Below are 21,875 nucleotides of genomic sequence, written 5' to 3' on the forward strand. Positions count from 1 at the left end.
TCACCTCCCACGTGCAAAACGCAGTGATATGCTCACGCCAGAATAGCGCGGTAGCGTATTGTGCTAAGCAGGAAAGCGCGCTTTTCTGTATTCGTGTTAACTTTCTGAGCTTGTTTTGAATACAACCTATCATATCTATATGTTTTTGGAATCAGGAAACGATAAAGAATAAGATGAAATCATTTTTGGATCGATTTCTTACATTTTAATCGTAAGACTAATTAATCTATTTTCGTTAATTGTGATCACATTTTAAGAGTAAACATGACATATGTATATATTTTTAGATTCAGAATGTCGTGAAGAATACGATGCAATCAATTTTAAATCTGTTTGCGAAAAATCGATTTTAATGACAACTTTAATGAGCAAACTCATTAATTAATTTGTAAGCCTCCAAGCTGAAATGCAATACCAAAGTCCGGGCGTCGTCGAAGATTACTTGACCAAAATTTCAACCAATTTGGTTTAAAAATGAGAGCGTGACAGTGCCGCCTCAACTTTCACGAAAAGCCGGATATGACGTCATCAAAGACATTTATCAAAAAAATGAAAAAAACGTCTGGGGATATCATACCCAGGAACTCCCATGTAAAATTTCATGAAGATCGGTCTAGTAGTTTTCTCTAAATCGCTCTACACACACACACACACACACACACACACACACACACACACACACATACACCACGCCCTCGTCTCGATTCCCCCCTCTACGTTAAAAGATTTAGTCAAAACTTGACTAAATGTAAAAAGGAATGAGAACGATATGATGATATTGGTTAGTTGATCGCACGGTAAAAGTGCTTTAATCATCTTTAACAAGATGCCTATCTTGCTTTGAAAAGGGATACATGTATGTGAACTGTCATGGTTCTGTGCATGCTTTTTGACGTACACTATGCTCACTATACAACTAGAACTAACCACTGGTCCAGAGTCTATGATTATTTTGCAAACAAGAGTTGGGATCGTCATGGAAACACGTTCTGAGGATGTCTCCAAGGCATGAAAATGTTTATTGTAACCTGACCAGTCCTATATTTTTCCCCAACACTCAACTGTTGTGCTTGCAGCTTTGGAAAACAAAACTAACAGTGGGAAAGAAATTGTAAGCAAAACAACAGCCAAAACTAAAAATATAGTTTTTCTAACAGAGATTGACTATTTGTGAGACATATCAGGGGAATTAACTTGTTGTTGATACTGTTGTTGTTGGTTGCATTACCTCTTACCCCTTTTGTACTTTAACGTTGGTGCATGTGTGTGTGTGTTTGTGTGTGTGTATTTGTATGTGTTTAGACTGTTTGTTGTTGATGTTGTTGTTGGTTGCAATACCTCTTACCCCCTCTCTGCATGCACTTTAACATGTTTGTGTGTGTGTGTGTGTGTGCATGTATGCACGGTGCGTCAATGTGTGTGTGTGCAGGAGGGATGCGGAGATTGAAATAGATACAATGTATTGGTGCGGATACAGGAGAAAATAGGCGTGCAAGCTAGACAGCTGGGGCAGAAGAAGTGATTGACTATGCCAACAGAAGTGATTGATTATGCCCACAGATCAATACGCTTGTCAGAAGTGCCGGGACACTATTGCACTATGCTACACTCTGCTTCCCAAGACGGAGGGCAAAAGTTGGTACACACACACCAGTCCAGTCTTATCTAGCTGATTAGATCGCCGCCTTTTCTGGTCGTTAAATGCCTGGAGTTAATTTGTTCTTATCCCCCCCCCCTCCCCCCTCCCTCTAACGCGGTGCCTATAGCCAAAAAGGAATTGTCTGTAACGTCCCCCGGCCATTTCCACCCTAAGTATCTCGCCCATTCACTGTCTCTCTTTACTTCAAACACTGGTGGAGTTTTCATTCTTCCCAGACCTATAGTTCCACCCACTCTCTCACCCATTCCTCTTTACTTCAAGAACTGGTGGAGTTTTCATTCTTCCCACACCCAGTCACACCCACTCTCTCACCCATTCAATATCTCTTTTCTTCAAAAACTGGTGGAGTTTTCATTCTTCCTACACCCACTCTCTCACCTATTCACTATCTCGCTTTTCTTCAAAAACTGGTGGAGTTTTCATTCTTCCTACACCCACTCTCTCACCTATTCACTATCTCTCTTTTCTTCAAAAACTGGTGGATTGTTTTTATTCCCGGCGTTTCCACCCTTTTCACACCCACTATCTCTCTTTTCTTTAAAAACTGGTGGAGTTTTCATTCTTCCCACCCCTACTAAGTCACACCCATTCTCTCACCCATTCACTATCTCGCTTTTCTTCAATAACTGGTGGATTTTTGTATTCTTCCCCTCCCTTTTCACACCCACTATCTCTCTTTTCTTAAAAAAAACCCTGGTGGAGTGTTCATCCTCAGTTCACATAGCAACCTTGTAAACTGGCAGAGTTCAGTCCGGATCCGATCTACTGATTAGGTCAGATAAGTCCTTTTCTACAACTACAAGTATACGGTTGGTACATGACAAGTCTCATACACAACTGTCTCCTACCCTGCAATCTCTCTCTTTCTTTTCAAGCAATTGTACATGCTATTTGTCATACATAACAGTCTGATACCCTTCAATCTCTCTCTTTCTTGCCAAGCAATTTTGGTTTTCGTCTCCCCTCCCATCCCCAATGACTGTGATCATGATGTGACCCCTGACCTCTCATTCCCCAGGGCAGATCCAAACTTGACGCGAGATTTGGCGAGTGGGGCGAGGAAGTAGCGTTTCTCGAAGCGAAGAACGCTAGGATTTGGCGAGGATAGGCGAGCATGCCTTTGAGGTGCTCGCTAGGCGAGACGAAAATGGAGGCCGCACAGCTGCCAATGCGATTGGCTGTTCTGTGCTGTTTATGGACCAGTTCAAGCGACCTTTTCAAAATCAACCAATGGTGTTTTACGTTTAATTCTTGCATAGCTAGCAATCAAACCGTTTCATATACACTATCTCTCTTTTATTCCAAAGCTTGAGAGGCTAGCCGGAAGCAATTCTCGCGTGAAAGAAACACCCGTCTGTGTTTTGTCCTCGGCTTGTGGAGAAAAGGAAGTAGTCAGTCGCTTAGAGTGACTGCGCACAGTCTTCTTATTGAACATCTTATTATACAAATGTGAGGGCACGCAGGAACTTTGGAATTTAGGTGATGAAGGTGATTTCTGATAATCCATATTGTGCCACAGGGCAAGATAGATTTCTTTATTTGGTGTTTAACGTCGTTTTCAACCACGAAGGTTATATCGCGACGGGGCAAGATAGATGTTGCGAGGGCTAGCCCGTGACACTCTTGCCTCCCCCTCCCGCCCCTTCCAAAATATGATTCTGATACTATTATGTCGCAAGGTAAGAGGGAGGGTGCTGGGGGTCTAGTACTCGGTAACATCGCTTGCCCCCCCCCCTGAGACAAGACACATACATCAATGACTAAGGCAATGAATATTTGTTCATCATAAGAGCAATCAATGAGAAAATCAACACTTTATATCCTGACCTTCTGTGAGTGCGACATTTTGCCGGAAAAGTGTGTGTGGGGAGGGGGGCTCCCCGTGGTGCGGGGAGAGAGAGATTGTGAGTTCTCGGTCGTTACTGAAGAATATCTTTCTCCTGTTGTGAGCGATGATGTAATCCGCCACAGATCTGGAAGAATTTTACATACATACAGGTCACAGTCACAGTAACCCCACTGTTCCAGACTCTGCACCTCCAGACTATAGGCTTGGAGGGCCACCTCCGAGTGCACAGATAAACTTCAGAACGCAAAGGTCTTCTTCGGACCCCAAGGACAACCACCACAGGACACATTCCACGAATGCACCCCCCCCCCCCCCCAAAAAAAAAAAAAAAAAAAAAACCATTCTGTGCAGAGTGGACTTTTCGTTGTTGGGAAGCCTGCAGTAAATGTCTACATGTTAAACTTGATCACGCAAGATAGGACTGATGAGATGGGGGGGGGGGGGGGGGGGGGGGGCGGGATGATTGGGGAGGAGGGGGGGGGGGGGTATATAGCAGCATAACCGATCGTACGTGTAATGACGGGGGCAAAGAGATAAATCTAGATAAATATAGATCATGGGTAGGTAAAGCTGTGTCAGCTCTAGGCAACGAGGGGAGGTAATCACGGAGGGGAGAGAACTGTGCCCGCACATCACGATCAATACCCGCTAGGCCCGTCACTGGTCACCCAGGGGCCTCTATGACAGGGGTCATTGTATGGGGGGGGGGGGGGGGGGCGAGAAACCGTATCACTATCATACATGTAACGATCTCAGATTACTCCTTCAACCAGTTTTCTAACCGACCTTGTTGATAATAATAATATAACATTTATATAGCTCTTCTCCACAGCTCGAAGCGCTTTGCAATGGCTCGAAAGGGGGCGAGAGATAACATACAAATAACTACAATTCGCAATAAATGACACCTTACAAAACATGGGAAAATATACATCAACAAGCAACATACGTGAAAAAGTACTGAGAAAAAAACAACACAATCTCGCATAAACACTGACTCTCCTCCCAAAGCGGTACACTTATTTGAAGAAGAAAAGCAAGAAAGTTTCTTGCATGTGAAAGAAATTCGTGGTGAAATTCGACAGCTTTCACCCCAAAATACAATTACAGTACTTTGTAAATGTGCACCGAGTGGTTACGTCCCTTGAATGATGGAAAGGAAGGAGGAATTTTTGTATGAAGTAAATTTCTAAGTTGTAATACATGTACCAGTTGTTTCTGAACGAATTAGTGTAAAGTACCACAGGTCGATCATCAGTACTATTGAGGGGGGGGGGGTGGGGGGTGTGGCAAAGTCAGTGTGGAGTTTATGCGAGATCAACAAGGCCGGTGTAACACGAAATTTTTACTCCACGAAAAATTTACTCCGGAGTAAATATTTCGTACGAAATTCTTACTCCGAGTACACTTTTCGTACGAGAAAAGAACTCCCCAAGACACGAAAAAATTACTCCCTCCACGAAATTTGTACTCCCCATTTTGTTTACTTCCAATAAAAATCTCGTACGAAAAAATGAGATGCGGGTAAGGGATAATGCCATTAAGTGATCTCGCGCACTGACACGAATGTCGCGCTACCCTCCTTCCACCCCTTCCACCACCAAGACTAACAGGGGACAAGGGAGTAAAAATTTCGTACACCTGGCATGGGAAGTTAAATTGCTCGTGTTGGGGTGAAGTAATTTATTCGTTATTTATTCGTCAGGGGAGTAACATTTTTGAACGAAATGTTTACTCGGAACTCACCTGTCTTGGGGAGTAATTTACTCGTGCAATGGGGGAGTGCTTTTTTCGTAAAGGGAGTAACTTTTTCGTACGAAATGTTTACTCCGGAGTAAAAATCTCGTGGGAGTAATTTTCTCGTGTTACACCGGTGAGAAAACTGGTTGAATGAGAAATCTGAGATCGGTATACCGGCCAGTCTCACTACACCCCCTGGTGCACCTATCTATCAGGCGGCCCGCTAAATCAGCAGATGATTCGCGGAGACTCGGCATTTGCCTCCCGTTTAGAGGAGCCACCGGATTTATTATTTCTCCCATTTTTTATATCCCAGTCCCTGTGTGTGTGTGTGTGTGTGTGTGTGTGTCTGTGTCTGTGTCTGTGTCTGTGTCTGTGTCTGTGTCTGTGTGTGTTTTACCTCGTTCGTGTTTTGATACTACCAGCTTTTTCTTTTACTTGCCTATTTTCCTGATGACTTGGGAAAGGATAGCGTTGTTTTTGTGGTTTTTGACTCACATGCGAAGCAAAAGTGAGTCTATGTACTCACCCGAGTCGTCCGTCCGTCCGTCCGTCCGTCCGGCCGGCCGGCCGGAAAACTTTAACGTTGGATATTTCTTGGACACTATTCAGTCTATCAGTACCAAATTTGGCAAGATGGTGTATGATGACAAGGCCCCAAAAAACATACATAACATCTTGACCTTGCTTCAAGGTCAAGGTCGCAGGGGCCATAAATGTTGTCTAAAAAACAGCTATTTTTCCCATTTTTCCCATTTTCTCTGAAGTTTTTGAGATTGAATACCTCACCTATATATGATATATAGGGCAAAGTAAGCCCCATCTTTTGATACCAGTTTGGTTTACCTTGCTTCAAGGTCAAGGTCACAGGAGCTCTTCAAAGTTGGATTGTATACATATTTTGAAGTGACCTTGACCCTGAACTATGGAAGATAACTGTTTCAAACTTAAAAATTATGTGGGGCACATGTTATGCTTTCATCATGAGACACATTTGGTCACATATGATCAAGGTCAAGGTCATTTTGACCCTTATGAAATGTGACCAAAATAAGGTAGTGAACCACTAAAAGTGACCATATCTCATGGTAGAAAGAGCCAATAAGCACCATTGTACTTCCTATGTCTTGAATTAACAGCTTTGTGTTGCATGACCTTGGATGACCTTGACCTTGGGTCAAGGTCACATGTATTTTGGTAGGAAAAATGTGTAAAGCAGTTCTTAGTGTATGATGTCATTGCTAGGTTTAGTTATTTGACCTTGACTCTGAAGGTCAAGGTCATGTAAAGGTCAAGGTCAAGCATGTGAGTCGTATGGGCTTTGCCCTTCTTGTTTTTTGAGGGGGGGGGGGGGGAGCTGCAGGAAGAGCTATTTCCAGCTGTTAACATCGCAGTAAATTTTATATTGGTGAATTTTGCACGTATGTATCGTCATGTCCATGCCGCTGTGCGTGTAAAGCATTTTTTTGGTTTTTTGTTTGTTTGACCTCAGTTGCAAAGCATAATTAGCGTGTACAGCATAATTATTCCGAATGTTTGTGAATAAGCTCTGCATTGCACCGCCCAGTTTAGCTTTTGATCTCCACGCCCTGGATCGTCAGTGGTACACCTGACTCTACTCCCTGCAGGTGGTACACACCCTTTTATCCCTCGCAAGAATTACCACATGATGATGATGGTAGTTGTCTCCAAACTACTTTAGAATACCCACGACAAATAATGTCATCTGTCTCAAGCATACATTGACGAGGCATTTTTTTATTTTTGTGATATCACAAATTTGCTTCTGCGTGCGGGGAATAGAAAGGGGTGTACCGCATGCGGGGGATGGAGCTAGTGTACAACGATCCAGGGCGTGATCTCAAGGACGGTGACTGCAGAACGCCCAGTGCGTGCATACGTCGCCGGCTCCACTTGGTCTTCTTTTTATTTTGAATTCGTTTTGCTTTTATTCTGAATTCGTTTTTCTTTTATTCTGAATTGGATTTTCGTTTATTCTGAAATCGTTTTTCTTTTATTCTGAATTCGTTTTCTTTTATTCTAAATTCGTTTTTCTTTTATTCTGAACAATTTACTTATTCATCGCGTGAAGGATATCAGGATAAAACGTGTGTCATAGAGAAAAGAGGTATAATCAGCCTCCCGCTTACTTCACTGCAGCACTTGTATTGGAGAGTCCGATCCTCAGACTTTTGTGGTAAGCACGACTCTGTGGCCAGACTGACCATGGCAATGATGAGATTGGTCATCGCAGATTATAGTGATTAACACTGGACCCCGAAATCTAGTCTGAATGTCATAGGCAAGAAGAAAGTCAACCTAGTGCCGAGCGCACACCAGTTTTCACAGTAACTGTATCCTTCAAGACAAAGAGAGAGACAGACAGACAGACAGACAGAAAGACAGAGAGAGAGAGAGAGAGTGTGTGTGTGTGTGTGTGTGTGTGTGTGTGTGTGTGTGTGTGCGTGCGTGCGCGCAAGAGAGAGAGAGAGAGAGGCAGAAAGAGGGAGACAGAGAGAGGAGAGCTTTTTGATTGTCAATTAGTAGAAAAATGTGACCTGTATCAATTATCACCCCACCCCACCCCGTTGAAATGAACTTTATGCTTACTCATTAAAATGTCTTACGTCTTACTCCTCACAAACCTTTGCGCAAGAGAGCTGTGGAAATGAGACGCTTTAGAAAAAATCCTTGGCATCTCCTACACAGAACATATAACCAACAAGGAAGTCCGCAGAACCATTACTCAGCACGTGGATCACTATGAAGACCTGTTGACCACTGTCAAAAAGAGGAAGCTGAGATGGAAAGGAAAAGTAACAAGAACAGACGGGCTCTCCAAGACCATCCCCCAGGGTACGGTGCGCGGGAAGAGGAGACAGGGAAGACAGAAGAAAATATGGACAGACAACATTGCAGAGGGGACTGGGAACCGGAAAAGCTTTGCGACAACCCATAAAAATGCTCACATCCGGTGTCACGAACTGAACACTCTGCCTGAACAATCCCTCTCAATGCGGTCAATGCGCATGCGCTAACATGGGGAGATTAATCAGGTCGTGAACACCCTAACCCTTACCCTAACCCTAATCCTAATCCTAACCCTAACCCTAACCCATGGTTCGTTCGGTCAAAGCCGGGTCGCATTTTTTAAGTCCAAGATTGGCGCATGCGCATTGACCACATTGAGAGGGATTGTTCAGCAGAGTTTTCAGTTCGTAACACCGGCATAGGTTGAAACTGAGGGTGCAACGCTCGTTAATGAGTGCAGTGCCCCTACGACCCTGGCGTGTTACGGGATCCGTGAGCAGCGAGTGAGAATGACATTTGCACACGGAAAATTACCAACAAAATACTAAACTGACTTTTTCTTGTGTGTGGCAAGCCTGGATACATTTCATCTGTGAGACGGTTGCAGGATGATAACAAAGGAGGTTGAATGCTAACTTTGATCAGCGCATTGCTGATATGCAGTTCTCTTTCCCCCCGTCCTTTTTCTCCTTCATTTCCGCCGGGTTTTTAAGGGCTAAGACATGCACAAGGAACCTGACAAGTCGCGTAATTGGGGTTTGGAGCGCCAAGCCATAAATGGTTAACCCAGTCTGCGTCTTGCCAGACATGCATGTTTACTGATATACAATACCGACACATGCACGCCCTGGCGGTACGATTCATTTTCTACTGCTGATACCTGTGCATGTATGTGGAAGTCACCGAGACAAACTTCGTTCTCGAAATTCGTTGTCACTTCCTCGCGAGGCATGCAGAAGAAGTTTTACGTGACACCATTATTTAACGTCATTTATGACGTCTTTTTGGAACTTTGCTGTTTGGCTTTTAACGTCAGAGTTTTCACTTTGAAAGAGAGGGCGAAAAAGAGACATCGTATATCGTATGTCTTGAACCGAGTCTACTTCTTGCAAAGGCCGACCGGCGAAACTCAATGAATTAGACATTGGGCTGCGGTATGAGCAATACAAAATTTTCTAAGCTGGCTATCCCTGTTGCAGAGTTATACGAAACGACGGCTTGGACGTTTGAGTGTCACAGTGAGAATTATACGAAAGGACGGTTTGGACGTTTGAGTGTCACAGAATTGTACGAAACGACGGTTTGGACGTTTGAGTGTCCAAGAATTGTACGAAACGACGGTTTGGACGTTTGAGTGTCACAAAATAGTACGAAACTACGGCTGGGACGTTTGAGTGTCTCAGAATAATACGAAACTACGGCTGGGACGTTTGAATGTCACAGAATTATACGAAACTACGGCTGGGACGTTTGAGTGTCACAGAATTATACGAAACGACGGCTTGGACGTTTCAGTGTCACATAATTGTGCGAAACAACGGTTTGTAGGTTTGAGTGTCACAGAACGACTGCAGCTTGAGACAGTCTGAGTGTTGAACTGTCGCGTGACTGTCACGTGATTGCGGCCCGGTCTCTGTCTCAGCGCACAATGTGCTTAGTGTTATTACTTCCTTGTGTCACAATAGATGCCAGTCAAACACTGGGACTGGAAAGATTGGACTACGTTTTGCATGATTAGCACTAGGATGGGTCTCGCTTCCAAAACAGCCTTCTTCTTTGTCTTTATCGTCCTTTTCTGTTGTTGCATTTTTGTTGCTGATTCCTACACGTGGGCTTGAACAAAAGTTACTGCTCTGGATTTCTTTGCCCCAAAAAGGAGGGGGAGTGAGGGGGGGGGAGGGGGGGCAGGAAGGAATACCGGTCGATGTAGAGGCAAAACGATATTGCACGTGTGAGACGGCAGGATTGATATAAAACTGGAGCTTTGTTTCATTTGTTTAATCCAGTCTTCAGTAATGCATCCCTGTTACCATTACGTCATACCATTGAAACTGACACTGACAAAGATTTCATGAATAATGGGCGGAGCAGGCTGTTTCACACAGGAGATGGGGGATAAGGGCAGCCAAACGGCTCGCGATTCACACAGTACACCTCGATAATAGCCATATTCCGAAAATAACTCTGTCGGGTTTGTATGGGTTGTGAAAGAGTGAATGCCCTTGCTTTTTCTTGGACAAGCTTCCCTTCATGAGACCAAACTCTTCTCAGCTGGTTTGAACTGTCAGAAATGAAGGGCGAGAGGGCCAAGGGTAGCCGAGTGGGCTCACAAAAAGCAAGATAGTTTGCATTTTTTAGTCGAAGAATGGTTCGCACCAGCACAGAAACTCAAAGCACAGCCGCCATTTCTTAGACCTCCACCCGCAGTACAGACCAGCGGCAACATTCGGCAAACTGATTCGAGCCAACATGCTCACTTAAACGGAAGTGGTAGGATAAGGTGGCAATAACAATAATTATGACACGAATAGTTGTACACACACACACACACACACACACTCACATGCGCGCGCGCGCGCGCACACACACACACACACACACACACACACACATGTAAAAACACACACAAATCAGACCAGTTCAGTAAATGGAGCTCTTCAAATATCCTCCCTATATCCCACCCTTTAGGGAAAGAAAAGTAGATGCGCGAAACAAGAAAGTCGCGACAATAACAACGATCGAGAGTTTCTATTGAAAAATGAACGGTAACACCGATGCATCACTTAAGTTTGGATTAAACACACGAAACAATGCTACAGTTATACTCGATCATCTCGTTTCATCCCCCCCCCCCCCCCTACTCCATCCAAACCCCCTTCTCCATCCCCCCCCCCCCCTCCCCGTCCCCGCACCCCCCCCCCCCTCCTTCTTCTACGCTTCTCTTTAGAGCGGTGACAAAAATCAAACATGAATATTCGAGAAAAATAAAGAAAACATCGTTTTAAATTTCCACTTTTTGTGTAGCTGGTCGATCTTAGTTGGCATGGTTAAATGGAGGAGAATGCCACGTGAGTTGAGAAATTCAACGAAGAACTTGAAAAGCTCTCTCTCTCTGTCTCCCTCTCTGTCTCTCCCTGTCTCTCTCTCTCTCTCTCTCTCTCTCTCTCTCTCTCTCTCTCTCTCTCTCTCTCTCTCTCTCTCTCTCTCTCTCTCTCAAACTCTCAAACTCTCAAACTCTCAAACTCTTCTCATTCCACTCATCAAGACTGAGACGCTGATGTTGAGAGTACGCAGCAATAATGAGTACCTCTCTTCTTCCCTTTTTCCGGTTCCTCCCCATGTTCACCCTAGCACCTAGCCCCAAAAGAAGAAACATTTATCAGCGCAAACCGTATCATTCTGAGAGAATATTCCAGGACAAAAGCAGCGATTTGGGGCGGCAGAAGTCAGAGATAACCTGGACTCCCCGAGGGCCCGGCAGGCGGTGAATTTTACAGCGCGGAAAGTACAGTGTTTGGTAACGCCCGGCCCACACCACAGGGGAACATAGCATTTGTTGAAAGGAACACCACAAGTGTTCCAGGCGCTTTGCCCCCGTAAAGCGGGCGACTGGAACGCGATTGGTCAATCAGCCCATCCGTCAATAAGCACGTGACGGGAACAGCAGAGGATGATTGGATAAAGTGGATGGAAAGTTTGTGTTGACGCGCCATTTTGTGGAGATGGAGGCTGTGATTTTATCAACACATTTATATTTATTTAAAACAAGAGTTTTATGTTGTTGGAACGTATAATTATTGACAAAACAAAACGTTTAAGTTCACAGATATATTGACCCAGCGGTTTTGTAAGTGCACAAACACTAACTCGACAAAACTCATCTGACAAAATGTTCAGCCGCTTGCAGGAAAGACCCAAGCAAGGCAAGCAAGGATTTTGGATTTCAACACATCTATGTTTTGCGTGAGTGTTTACTGACGGGAAATGACACAACAAATAAGAAATGACACTCTGTTTAACAAAAGAATCGTCTCGTCCATAGACTCCCGTTTCTTCCACGTCCTCATGCTCGAGTTATTGACCGTCGGTCAGTAAGAGCTGTAACACACAGCAGACAAGTCTTCAGTCTTGCACTTTAATGACGTGTGCACATCCAGGGTGTCCGATCGAGTCCCTGGAGCAACATGAAAACGGTTCAATGTAGTGGACAGTGGCGGACGCAGGGCAGCGGGGACCGTCAGATGGCCGCACAGGCTGGTCACTTCGACGGGCGCAATGGCCTAGAGTGGATAAGACGTTGGCCTTCCAAGCAGAAGGTTGAGTGTTCGAATCCTGGCCGTGCATGGTGGGTTAAGGGGTGGACATTTTTCTGATCTCGAAGCTCAACTTATGTGCAGACCTGCTAGTGCCTTATCCCCCTTCGTGTGTACACACAAGCACAAGACCAACTGCGCACGAAAAAGATCCTGTAATCCATGTCAGAGTTCTGTGGGTTATAGAAACACGAAAATAACAAGCATGGATCCCCCGAAAACGGCGTATGGCTGCCTGAATGGTGTGTGTGTGTGTGTGTGGGGGGGGGGGTAACATTAGTCATACACGTGAACACCGTGGGAGTCAGTTTCAGCCCATGAACGAAGAAGAAGAAGAAGCTGGTCACTTCGCGCCTAAGATGACCACTGAAACTTTATTCCGTTTCAGGAATACCCCTATAGGCGTCATCTAGGCGTCATTTACACAATTACTTCAGCAACACGCTTATACTATGCACACAAAACAGATATACTTTCTGAAACTAATTACACCTGTGACTTAAAATTGAAACAGTCAGCTTCTCTTTTTTGAAACTTCAATAATTACTTTTGTATGCCAAGTGTACCCACACACTGCAGATCGTTTTTCAGCTCTGGCGCCGCGTCGTGCCATTAATCAGTTCATTATGGGAGACATGCGCTGTCTGTGAATGGGCAATCTGAGGACTGGCAACAGTCACTGATAAACTATAAAGGGGACCTACTAATCTTATGACAATGTAAAGGGAGCTAATCAACTTCTCTGATGGCACTATAAAGTGAGCTAATCATCGCCTCGGCAAAATTCTCAAAACCTGCTCGCCCTGCTCTGCTCTGCAATAAGCGCTTATGGAACTGGCACCTACTGTCGTTCAGCTCATCGATCTCTAATCAATCAACTAATAAGCGAATGTTGCCGTCAAAACCGCTGGCACTTTGGCATATTTGGCAATGCGCCCAAAACTCAGAAAGCAGAGTGGAAAGTACGTGACCCCATGGAGTGACGTGCACCAGTGCACCAGTCTTCAAAGCTTGGTACTTAAAGGACACTCCCACCAGGCTTTTGCATGGGGTAAGACCATCTTTTCCCTTGGTCACACACAAATAAATCGACACCCTTAATAAAACGTAAGCTGACCGTGGCAGAGACGCTTGATAAAACAATAGCTGACTGAGACGCTTGATAAAACCATAGCTGACTGAGACGCTTGATAAAACGATAGCTGACACAGACACGTGATAAAACCATAGCTGACTGGGACGCTTTATGAAACCATAGCTGACACAGATGCGTGATAAAACTATAGCTGACTGAGACGCTTGATGAAACGATAGCTGACACAGACGCGTGATAAAACCATAGCTGACTGAGACGCTTGAAAACACGATAGCTGACACAGACGCGTGATAAAACCATAGCTGACTGAGCATGAGACGCTTGATAAAACCATAGCTGGCAGAGACGTGAGATGAAACGGAAGCTGACACAGACGCGTGATAAAACGAAAGCAGACACAGACGTGTGATTAAACGTAAGCTGGCAGAGACACTTGGTAAAACTGCAGAGATACGCGATATCCTACATACTTGAGAGAGACCACCTATTAGATAACAATATCGTTCAATTCACATGTGGGTATATCATGTAAATAAGGTCGTGTCAAACTAGTCTTGGCAGTGAACTGATTTTCCACTGCTCATCATGCCAAAGTCACCAAGACAAACGTCATTCTGGAAACTCTTTTGCGATTCTTTTTAGAAGTAACACGTCGCGATATACTTTCTAGAGTGACGTCTCTTTGCGTTGACGTCAAAGATTGCTTTGAAAGAGATCAAGGTTCCACGAGAAGCGTCTTCAATTCGGACGCGTCGACTTCGGAATGTATGGAGCAGAATTAAGGCACGCGAGGACAGTATGTAGGATACACAGAATACTATACACGGTTTGCTGTGTCGTGCCAAATTTACACTCATTGCTTTTTCAAAAATTGCAAAAGCTCGCTTTCGCTCGCAGCCATTCAATATTAACACACACAAAACTCGTGTAAATCTGGTACGACACGGCAAGCCCTGTAGTGTTCTCAATAGCTGACAACAGACGCTTGATAAAACGTAAGCTGACAGAGACGCGACAGTGTTGACAGGCGAGTTGTTGACTCTCTCCCCTTGAGCGCGTGAAGCGGGCCGACCCCTGGCGGCAACACCAGACCGCTTTGACACTCGCACGCGCGCCATGTTGGATGAAGAAACAGACCCGTTTACAGCATGTCGTGATCCACCATTCACTACCGCCCCGAAAATCTATTCTCCTTTCCGGTTGTCATTAACGCAATTTCCGAAGTGTTTACCTAGCGAAATTGACATGTCGTAGCGAGGAAAGGGACAGAATGCTTGCGGGGCGGGGTCGGGGACTGGAGAGTTCCCGTTGCTGACGACCCTGGGACTTGGAGAGTTGCCGTTCCTGACGACCTGGACCGGCGTCGCGGCACCTGTCTAGTATTTCGTGTTGCGGGGTAAGCTCGTGGCGGTTGAGACGCTCGTCCTCCTCGACCTCCTCGACCTTCGCTTCAAAAACTCTTCATGGCTTTTGAAACGGCGGCCGTAAAACAGGATAGGGGCTGACTTTACACGCGCACACACAGCATCACTGCCAAACTGGACCCGATTCCATTTCTTCTACCATCGATTTCCCCCCTCTGCTTCTTTTGTGTATTGCGCTGGCTCCCATTTCTGTCCCTCTGGGGGAACACGTCTGCCTCGCTTTCATTGTTCCTGACGGAACCCTCCCCCTCTCCCTCCTCCCTCCCCACCTACTCCCCCCCTTCCCCCCTTCATCTGTCGTTCTGGCTAACACCGTTGGAATTATGCAGTGGCGTTTAACACATTGGCGTTTAAGAAGGACAAGACAAATTTAGCCCCAGAGCTGGAGAAATCAATACTCTTAGATACAAAGATGTCGCGGGGTACACATCAGCTGACAGATATACGACTGGAGAGGGGATCTGTGCAGATTAAGGGGAACAAATGGCATGTAGTGAATTGCAACGTGGAATAAATGTCTGTTCGCCTCTATGATGGCAAATTCTCGCTCGGTAACTAAACAAAGTCTCTTAATTCAGGGCAGTGGGCAATGATCCAACTAAAACTATTCCCTATGTAAAATACTCAACGCCTGTAAACTTGGCCAATTGTTTGTTCGCCTTTGTTTGTTTTTTGTTTGTTTGTTAGTTGTTGTTCTTGTTTTGCTTTTGCTGGATTTGTCATCGTCGACATTGTCATTGTTTTAACACGTGAAGCTGTGTTTTATTTACACTGACTGTCGATGTTCCAGCAGATACATAAGCCAGAAGGGGAACTACGTCAACCAAAAATGGGCGCATTCCATGTAGGTGCACTTCCTGTAGGCGTTTTTCTTGTATACAGGAAATGCACCCGGGTGTATTTCATGTAGGAAAGTGCGATACCGCTCAATCTCGCGCCAAGCGCGTGGCTCACCTCAGCTTTCCTTCCCCAAAATGCATTTTTGAGCAGGGCTTGATGGATTTTCTCATTTCTTCAATAAAAAAAATCGTACACGGGATCGAATTTCTTTGAAAAGTATGTAAAGAGAACAGAAAAATATCAAATTCTACCGATGTCCCTAGGCATCACGTGACTTTCAGCGAGATCGGTGAAACGCCTACAGGGAATGCACCCACTTTGGTTGACTTAGACTCCTGCATAAATAAGGGTGACACAACTATCAGTTAGTGTTCTGACTGATGTGAAGGATACAAAGCCGGGCCATCGAAACCTGGCGTAGGATTGTACACTGTCAAGGTCGTATTCAGATAATATGCCCCTCGCCATCCTTCAACACCACCCCCCGTTCACCGCAATTATCTCCCACCCCATCAAATACACAAGCAAACCCGTTGTTAAAAATTTGATTCAGCTGGGTCTCCAAACCAACCCCATGACGCTACTTGACACCAACCTCCGGCTCCGGTGCCTCGTTGACCGGGAGCTGGAGCGCGACAGCCACCTTTTCCTCCTTTCTTTTTTAACAATCTAAAGTCGGGGTCATACCCGGGATCATACCCCTTATGGCGTTAAACAACACTTATTATCATTTGTTAAAAATTGCCCGTTCGTTCTCAGTGGGCGGACATTCTGCTCGCGAAAATGTAATGGAAAAGGTACAGTTTGGCCCAGAATAAGACTTCATAATAATAATTATCAAGCATGCAGTTTGACCCAGAAATACAAAACTAACAGTTTGTCCCAGAATCATTCAACATACTGTTTGGTCCAGATATAGGAAAAGCTCAGTATGGGGCCCGGTAGCTCAGTTGGTAGAGCACTGGACTTGTGATCGAAAGGTCGCAGGTTCGAATTCGGGCCGGGACGGACACGGGTCAACTTTATGTGCAGACCCAGAGACGGAAGCCATGTCCCACCCCCGTGTCATCACAATGGCACGTAAAAGACCTTGGTCATTCTGCCATAAGTGCAGGTGGCTGAATACACCTAAACACGCAGACACTTGGGTAGCGCGACTCCGTTGCTGCTAGCTTTCCACTGGGAGGAAGCGACCCGAATTTCCCAGCGATGGGACAATAAAGTAATGAAAATGAAAAATGAAATGAAAATGATCCAGAATATGACAGATACAGTTTGATCCACAAATATAAAAGTTACAGTTTGACCATGAATTATTAAACATACAATTTGACCCAGAAAGAGGAAATGCACAGTTTGACCCAGAAATAGGAAAGATACAGTTTGACCCCAAAAATAGGACAAATACAATTTGACCCAGAATGAGACATACAGTTTGACCCATAAATATGAACATTACAGTTTGACCATGAATTATTAAACATAAAATTTGACCCACAAATAAGAAATGCACAGTTTGACCCAGAAACAGAACAGAAACAGTTTGACCAAGAAATACGTAAGCAATACTTGACCCACATTCTACCAGAGAGTACTTCTTATCTAAAAGCGTTTTTGTGCATTTCACTTTTACGTTAAACATGTTGAGAAAAAAAAGAACAGTCAAAGAAACCCTAAAAAAGGAATTGAAGAGGTGACACGGGTTATAATTCAGGCTGTTATTTCCTTGTCGTCTAAAAACTCAATTCCAAACCGCGCCTCTGAGTGAGCTTGAACAGCAGCTAATGAGAATTCATCGATCGAGTGAAAAGATGGATCGGGACTTTTTGCCACAAGTCTCTGTTTCTCTTTCTTGGTTTATCGTCGAATTCAAAAATACGATTTCATTTCTTAAATCAGCTTTTTGTACATTGTATCCAGCGTTTCCAAACCGCATTTACGCTGTTGTTTTCCAGTTAAACACACTGTAGTTTAAGCCCGTAATTAATAGGGCGAAGTCAACTACGCGACGTATGCTTCGCGAAGCTGACCACACGGAGCTTTAACACTGAGTTTTTGGTAAAAAGACTTCGCGAAGTCGACTTTGGGCTCAATTAAGAACCGGTGTTAAGCCTGTCCTTAATTGGACGAAGTCGACTTTGGGCTCAATTAAGAACCGGTGTTAAGCCTGTCCTTAATTGGACGAAGTCGACTTTGCCTAGCTCACTTCGCGAAGCTGCCGGAACGAGAATTCGTCCCTAAATTGAACTGCTTTCAGCATAGCTTCGCGAAGTCCAAGGGAATGCACTCTCTGCTCTTTCGAGTGTGATTTCTACGTCCATCTTGAATTAAAATGCACTCTTCTTTCAAAAAGAACAACTTCGTCACAGCTACGGCGTAGTTTCGTTTGTCAAAACTTGCGAAGCAATGTAGTGGACGAAGTACTTCGCCATAGCTGCGGGTTTTTGGTATAAAGACTTCGCGAAGCTTCGCGTAGTCGACTTCGTGCTCAATTAAGGACGGGCTTTATGGTTAGCAAGGAATCCTCAGGACCACGAAGACGTGTGTTGGGGGATCACCGCCTGCTGCATGTGTCCAGCTAGGCTTTGCATCTTTCTTACCGGTCTCGGGGTTATTTAGAGCTCCCAAGCCTTTTTGAATTAGCTCGATCATTGAATAGAAAGTGTGGAGCCCCGATGTTTGTTTGTATGGTTGGTTGGTTGGTTGGTTGGTTGGTTGGTTGGTTGGTTGGTTGGTTGGTTGGTTATTTGTACTGTTTTGTGGTTGGTTTTCTGTATGGTTGCTTGTTTCGTTGTTTGTATGGTTGTTTGTATGGTTGTTTGTATGGTTGTTTGTTAGGTTGGTTTTTTGGTTGGTAGTTTGCATGGTTGCTTGTTTGGTAGGTTGTATGGTTGTATGTTTGGTTTTTTGTTTGGTTGCTTTGTATGTTTGCTTGTTTGGTAGGTTGTACGGTTGTTTGTTTGGTTGTTTGTATGGCTGTTTGGTTGTTTGCATGGTGATTTGTTTGGTTGTTTGAATGGTTCTTTGAATGGTTGTTTGAATGGGTTTTTTTCTGTTTAAGAGGTTCTCTCCCCAAACCAAGAACGTCGAAGGAGTGTTGCTGCAACCCTATTTGGCAACCGGGAATCCAGAGGTATAAATGAAATAAAGTGGTTTCTGAGTTGTTGTTGTTGTTGTTGTTGTTGTTGTTGTTGTTGTTTTGATTGATTACAGCGTGCAAGTCACACGAGATGAGCCCATTCCGAATTATTGCCAATTCTGAGACATTTCGTAAATAACATCATCGAGTTCCAGCCTGCGGGAGGAGACGGGGGGGGGGGGGGGGGGGGCGTTTAGTCCATGATAGGAAGTTGGTGGTCCAGGATCTATCACCAATGAGACTCTTCCTTGCCTACCCCTCCCCCCCCCCCCCCCCCCACCCCTATCCCTTTCTTCAGCCGAGACGGCCACTGTTTGCTTCCCAAGCCGCCCCTTCGATCCACTCCAATAGCAGTTCACATCTGAGGCTGTCCAACTATATGGCACGCGGGGCACTTGCTTGGCCAACTAGTACTACACCGACATGGGGCTCACGTTTTCTCTTATATTATTTTATTATTATTTAATTTATTTATTTTGTACTACGTTGCAAGCCCCTGGAGCAATTTTTTGATTGGTGCTTTTGTGAACTAGAAACAATTAACAAGTGGCTCTTTCCCATCTCCCCCCTTTCCCCTATCCCATCTCCCCCCTTTCCCTGTCGCGATATAACCTTCGTGGTTGAAAACGACGTTACACACCAAAGAAAGAAAGAACAAGAAATTCCTCCGAGGTAGGAAAAACACCCCCGTTGGTCAAAGGGAAATAACCATTCTCACTGCCACCAACTGAGAAGGTTATTTCCCTTTGACCATTAATATGTCCCTCTATAAGTCCTTGTAGAATCTTAATCCACCAATAACTCCCTAACCGTGTGTTTGACTGGTCCCAATTTTTGTAAGGACCGTCTCAGGAATGTATAGAACCTGTTCACCAAGTTTGGTGACGATCGGTCCGTTCATTCTTGAGATCTATATGCGAACACAAACACACACCCAAACAAACAAACAAACACATCGAGCGAAACCTATACACACCCCTATACCGGGGGTGTAAAGAAAGAAAGAATTTATTTATTTAGTGCTTCTGTACCCAGTATGAATTAGGTTTCCATGAGCACAGACACCGTCGGGAATGTGCATGATTGTACAACTTTGATTTGAAATGGATTCCTGAAAAGTATACTCCGCTGTAAGGGTTATGATGACACACACGATTGAGCGGCCCTGAGAGTTAGGCCCGGTCAATATGTATAGACGTGCTCACGTTAGTCAATATATGAACCTTTTCCCAAATACTGTGGAACCCCCTTTTTACGACTTTCAAAAATCTAAGAAAATTAGGTCTTAAAAAGGAGGGAGTCTTAAAATGGGGGTAACATTACAGAGGCAATGAACAGAACATCTGAGAAAACGGGGTCTTAAAAAGGAGGGAGTCTTAAAATGGGGGTAACATTATACGTATACAGAGGCAATGAACAGAACATCCGAGAAAAGGGGGTCTTTAAAAGGAGGGAGTCTTAAAATGGGGGTAACATTATACAGAGGCTCTAAACACACCATCTGAGAAAACGGGGTCTTAAAAAGGAGGGAGTCTTAAAATGGGGGTAACATTATACAGAGGCTCTAAACAGAACATCTGAGAAAACGGGGTCTTAAAAAGGAGGGAGTCTTAAAATGGGGGTAACATTATACAGAGGCTCTAAACAGAACATCTGAGAAAACGGGGTCTTAAAAAGGAGGGAGTCTTAAAATGGGGGTAACATTATACAGAGGCTCTAAACAGAACATCTGAGAAAACGGGGTCTTAAAAAGGAGGGAGTCTTAAAATGGGGGTAACATTATACAGAGGCTCTAAACAGACCATCTGAGAAAACGGGGTCTTAAAAAGGAGGGAGTCTTAAAATGGGGGTAACATTATACAGAGGCTCTAAACAGAACATCTGAGAAAACGGGGTCTTAAAAAGGAGGGAGTCTTAAAATGGGGGTAACATTATACAGAGGCTCTAAACAGAACATCTGAGAAAACGGGGTCTTAAAAAAGAGGGAGTCTTAAAATGGGGGTAACATTATACAGAGGCTCTAAACAGAACATCTGAGAAAGCGGGGTCTTAAAAAGGAGGGAGTCTTAAAATGGGAGTAACATTATACGTATACAGAGGCAATGAACAGAACATCCGAGAAAAGGGGGTCTTTAAAAGGAGGAAGTATTAACAGGGGGGTTCCACTGTAGCCATTTAGCCATTCTCACGAGTGGTTCCAGGCCAATTTCCAAGCAGCAAGGTACCAGGTAAACTGAAGCTGAGTACTGAGGCTGAAGCACATGCCTTCTGCACTGCCTTAAGTGCCGTTCACATGGCAGACTTTCAACCAACAATTGCGCTTACCGATTGGTTGGCTCTAGCCAAACTGCTCTTCCCGTATTAGGAGGTAGCTCCGATAGCTGAACTGGCATTCACGTCTACAGATAATCGCCGCAGCGATTTTCAACAAAATTTGCGCCGACAAAAATCGCTTGAAAGTTGGGGAAAAGTTGGTTGAAAGTCTGCTGTGTGAACAGCACTTTAGTTCGTCATGTACGCCAGTACAATCAATAAGCAATGCATCAAGATCCGCCGGTCCAATAATCTGAGATAACAGAGTGCTGCACTTACGGGAAATGTTTCGAAACAACACTATTCGGACAATCAGTCAATACCAGTGCTACACTTGCGGTAAATGATTGCTGACAATACCAGTGCCACACTTTCGGTAAATGATTGCTTACAATACAATGGTATCCCAGGCAATACCAACAAAAGCAACTCGACAAGGCATGGTTATGTAGTATTGTAGTTAGAAGTGGACTCAGATTCCTCATGCTGACAGCCAGTCGAGTGACGATCCGAAACAATATTTTCTTCGTTGCAAACTCTTCATTGCATTAAGTTACGGGAGAAAAAAGGGATTCTTAAAAACACACTTTATAAATCTGCTTTCGGAACAGTTACAAAGTATGAAGGAAATTGCATTGCTCGACAGTCGAAATTGTAAACGCACGCACGCACGCACGCACACACACACGC

General features: G+C 44.5%; 2 protein-coding genes and 1 long non-coding RNA gene across 3 annotated transcripts in view; 2 read left to right on the forward strand and 1 right to left on the reverse strand.

Annotated features, from left to right (window-relative positions):
* LOC138967312 (uncharacterized) overlaps nt 1–21,875 on the forward strand; it is a 534,423-nt gene that overhangs the window by 316,802 nt on the left and 195,746 nt on the right. The window lies entirely within an intron of this gene.
* Nucleotides 1–21,875, reverse strand: part of LOC138965951 (glutamate receptor ionotropic, NMDA 3A-like) — a 165,044-nt gene that overhangs the window by 72,102 nt on the left and 71,067 nt on the right. The window lies entirely within an intron of this gene.
* The window catches only part of LOC138965952 (acyl-coenzyme A diphosphatase NUDT19-like), a 30,457-nt gene that overhangs the window by 2,823 nt on the left and 5,759 nt on the right, over nt 1–21,875 (forward strand). The window contains exon 3 of the mRNA XM_070338036.1: nt 7,959–8,110. Coding sequence (XP_070194137.1) covers nt 7,959–8,110 — 152 coding nt within the window. The remainder of the gene's footprint in view (nt 1–7,958; nt 8,111–21,875) is intronic.

This window comes from Littorina saxatilis, linkage group LG5 (genome assembly GCF_037325665.1).
Source record: "Littorina saxatilis isolate snail1 linkage group LG5, US_GU_Lsax_2.0, whole genome shotgun sequence".
Taxonomy (NCBI): domain Eukaryota; kingdom Metazoa; phylum Mollusca; class Gastropoda; order Littorinimorpha; family Littorinidae; genus Littorina; species Littorina saxatilis.